Source organism: Lactuca sativa, chromosome 2 (assembly GCF_002870075.4).
Source record: "Lactuca sativa cultivar Salinas chromosome 2, Lsat_Salinas_v11, whole genome shotgun sequence".
NCBI lineage: Eukaryota > Viridiplantae > Streptophyta > Magnoliopsida > Asterales > Asteraceae > Lactuca > Lactuca sativa.
The window spans coordinates 129,287,785-129,290,935 of NC_056624.2; the positions used below are offsets into that span (position 1 = coordinate 129,287,785).

At 25.4% G+C, this 3,151-nt stretch overlaps 1 protein-coding gene across 2 annotated transcripts in view; it reads right to left on the reverse strand.

Moving 5' to 3' along the window:
• Positions 1–398: 398 nt before the first annotated feature.
• LOC111898573 (nuclear transcription factor Y subunit A-10) overlaps positions 399–3,151 on the reverse strand; it is a 4,778-nt gene continuing 2,025 nt past the window's right edge. For both annotated transcript variants that reach the window (XM_023894469.3, XM_023894470.3), the window contains exons 5-6: positions 2,640–2,780; positions 399–1,234 (exon numbers count right to left, since the gene is read on the reverse strand). In XM_023894469.3, coding sequence (XP_023750237.1) covers positions 863–1,234; positions 2,640–2,780 — 513 coding nt within the window. In that variant the 3' untranslated portion in view covers positions 399–862. The remainder of the gene's footprint in view (positions 1,235–2,639; positions 2,781–3,151) is intronic.

A 3,151-nucleotide genomic window follows, 5' to 3' on the forward strand; every position in this document is an offset into this window, starting at 1 on the left:
GTTACTCGTGATGTCTTTTAACAAATTAAGTTGATGCTAATTTATTGTGTAGATTAAATATAATTTTTATATTTTTATTTTCTAATAGTATAATTTATAAAGTTATTTTAATAAACATTTATTTTGTGAAAATTAGACATTGTTTGACGTGCTAACTGCAAAGTAGTTTCTTGATAAGTTTTTTTAATCAAAAAACTACTAAGTTATCTTTGTTGTCTTACCAAATAATTTAGATTATTTGTGTCAAAAAATGGTTTTTTAAAAAAAAAACTAAAACCAATAAAAATTATAATAGTAAATAAAAAAAATATAAAATCACTATTTTTCATTTAGGATTTATTTAAACATATAAAAACTTTAAATCTTATAAAGAATACTTGCAAATGTCGAGAAGTACATAAAATAATTAGTAACAAACATCGAAATATATTACACCACCCAAAGTTAGAAGTTTATAGTTACACAACATGTAGAAATTACATATACTAAAGTTTTTAAACCAACAACTAGACCAAAAAAAAGTCACAGATTTATTTCAACAACATTTAAGTAAAGAAGAAACAAACACTATCATTTATTTCAATAACATTTAAGTAAAGATGAAACAAACACATCGATCTCTTAGTGTTTGTTCATTTTTTTAACATGCATTAAGGCTATGAACATCTCATAACAACTCTCAAAACATTGCACACTATGAAATGCAACGTGAGAAAGGTTAGAGACAACCTCAACACAATAAGCCAAGGATGAGTTGCCAAAGACAACCAGATAAATATTTCAAATATTTCATCTGGTTGTAAAGATATGAGGTCCCGATATGCTGATATACATACAACACATCAGGACCTCATCTCTGACATTAGACTGTAAAATTGCAGCGACCATCACCACCACCAGTCGCTGCAACCCATTTGCCATGCATGCCAAAACTATGTCTGGGAGCTGTGTTCCCGGACATCATTTCTGAAAAAGAGACCACCGAAAGGTTTCCAATCGGAAGACTTTTAACGTCTCCCGTTGAGAACATGTTATTTGGTTCACGATGAGAAGTGAAGTTGTGATGATTGGACATGAAAATTGTATAATTAGGAGACTTTAAAAGGTTTTTGTCTTTTTCTTGATCGGTATTTTCATCTTTGCAGTTGTTTTCCTTTTTGGTGTTCAAGAAACGACCCCCGTTTCCTCTTGGTCGACGCATTGCATGGAGATGACGTGAGTGGTGCATATATGGCTACACATAAAAAACGATTAAAAAATCAATAATTTTTTTTAGCTTTCATGGTGAATATTGAATAATACTAATACTATAAGCCACTGAATTTATAATAGAAGTTTAAGGTGAGTGACTAAGCTAGAAAAACGTACTAAAGTGGATTAAATTACCCACAACTTTTAAATTTTGACTAAATCGGAACTATACATACATGGGTTTGTATTACAATGCTAAAAACTTAATATCGTTGCATAAAATTGAAGATACATAAAAACCCGATTTTTGAAATTTATAACGTTAATAAATAAATAATATATATATATATATATATATATATATATATATATATATATATATATATATATATATATATATATATATAGGATATAGATCCAGTAAGAAATTTTTTTGGTAGGAAGGTAAGAAGTTTTTTTTCTACATATTTTTTTGACGAACAAAAGAAATGAATCACTAGATGATTCATTTGTAAGATGATTCACAAGAAAAAATTCCCAAAAAAACATCTTTATGATTCATTTTTAAGTAAATTAAGAAAAAATTCACTTTTGTGACAATTTTAGTGAATAACAACAAAATCATTGTATAAATGAATCATCGAGATGTTTTTTTGAGAATTTTTTCTTGTGAATCATCTAATGATTCATTTTTTTTGTTCGTGAAAAAAAATATATAGAAAAAAAACTTCTTATCTTCCTACCAAAAATTTCCTTATTATTTGATCTTGACTATATATATATTCATTTTTTTCATTTACTAGTGTTACTTTATAAATAATGTTTCATATAACTTATAAATTATTATGAATTATAATAATTATAAATTAATTAATAATGTTTTTCAAAAAAAAAAAAAAAATTTCGGATTAAATTTTGACCTGGACCGGGCTTCTTTTACATTAGTTCTATACCTTATAAATAATTACATATTTTTTGTAAACTAACTTTTGTGATTTGGAAATATCTTAGGTCTTAAATTTGGTAAAAAAAAATGATCCATCAACTAATTATATTGGAAAAGAGTAAATTACAAATTTGGTCCTTATTTTTTTTATTCATAATTGCTATGAATTTTAAAATTGTGTCAATATTGTCTTTATGTTTGTACTTATTCTTCGATATGGTGTATGACCAAATTACAAATTTGGTCCCTATTTTCTTAACTCATAATTGCTATGAATTTTAAAATTGTGCCAATATTATATTTTAAGTTTATAATTCGATTTTGAGTATATCATAAAGACTGTATCTGCAATGAGATGCAAACATAAAGGTCGACAATGAAACAATTTTAAAATCTGTATTGAATTTGTAATTTTGAGTAGAACATAACGACAAAATTTGTAATTTATTCTTGATTATGTCAATATTTTTATGTAAATATTTATAAAAAAAAATCAACATACCTTACGATTTTTCAAAACTTTATTTGCCATTTCTGCCTTAGCACGTGATCTTCTACGTCTTATTATTCCATGATATTGCTTTGCATTCACAAAAACCGGTTCATCATCATTGCTCAAGTTTAAAGGCAACATTATTCGACCCTAAATCATTATCGAAAAGATAAGTAGATAATACTTAAAAGGTTATTTTAATATGTCAATATAAATAAAAAAAATTATGAATCAGATTCCTAAGTAAGCACATTCATCCAAATAGAATAAACATAAAAGTGATTTGTTCTTTTAACCCATGATATTTAATAAAATTTTGATGTATTACCTAAAAACGTTGTTTTCTTTTGTGTTTTGTGGTTAAATGCAAGAAATAAAAATGTAATTTTATTGATTAGTTCAATTTAACATCTTATTTTATTTTTTCTTTGTATTGAAATATTGTATTTTGAAATCCTTCCTAAATATATTAATATCATCCAAGACACAATTGGATATTTTTTTAACATATAATCTCTAAT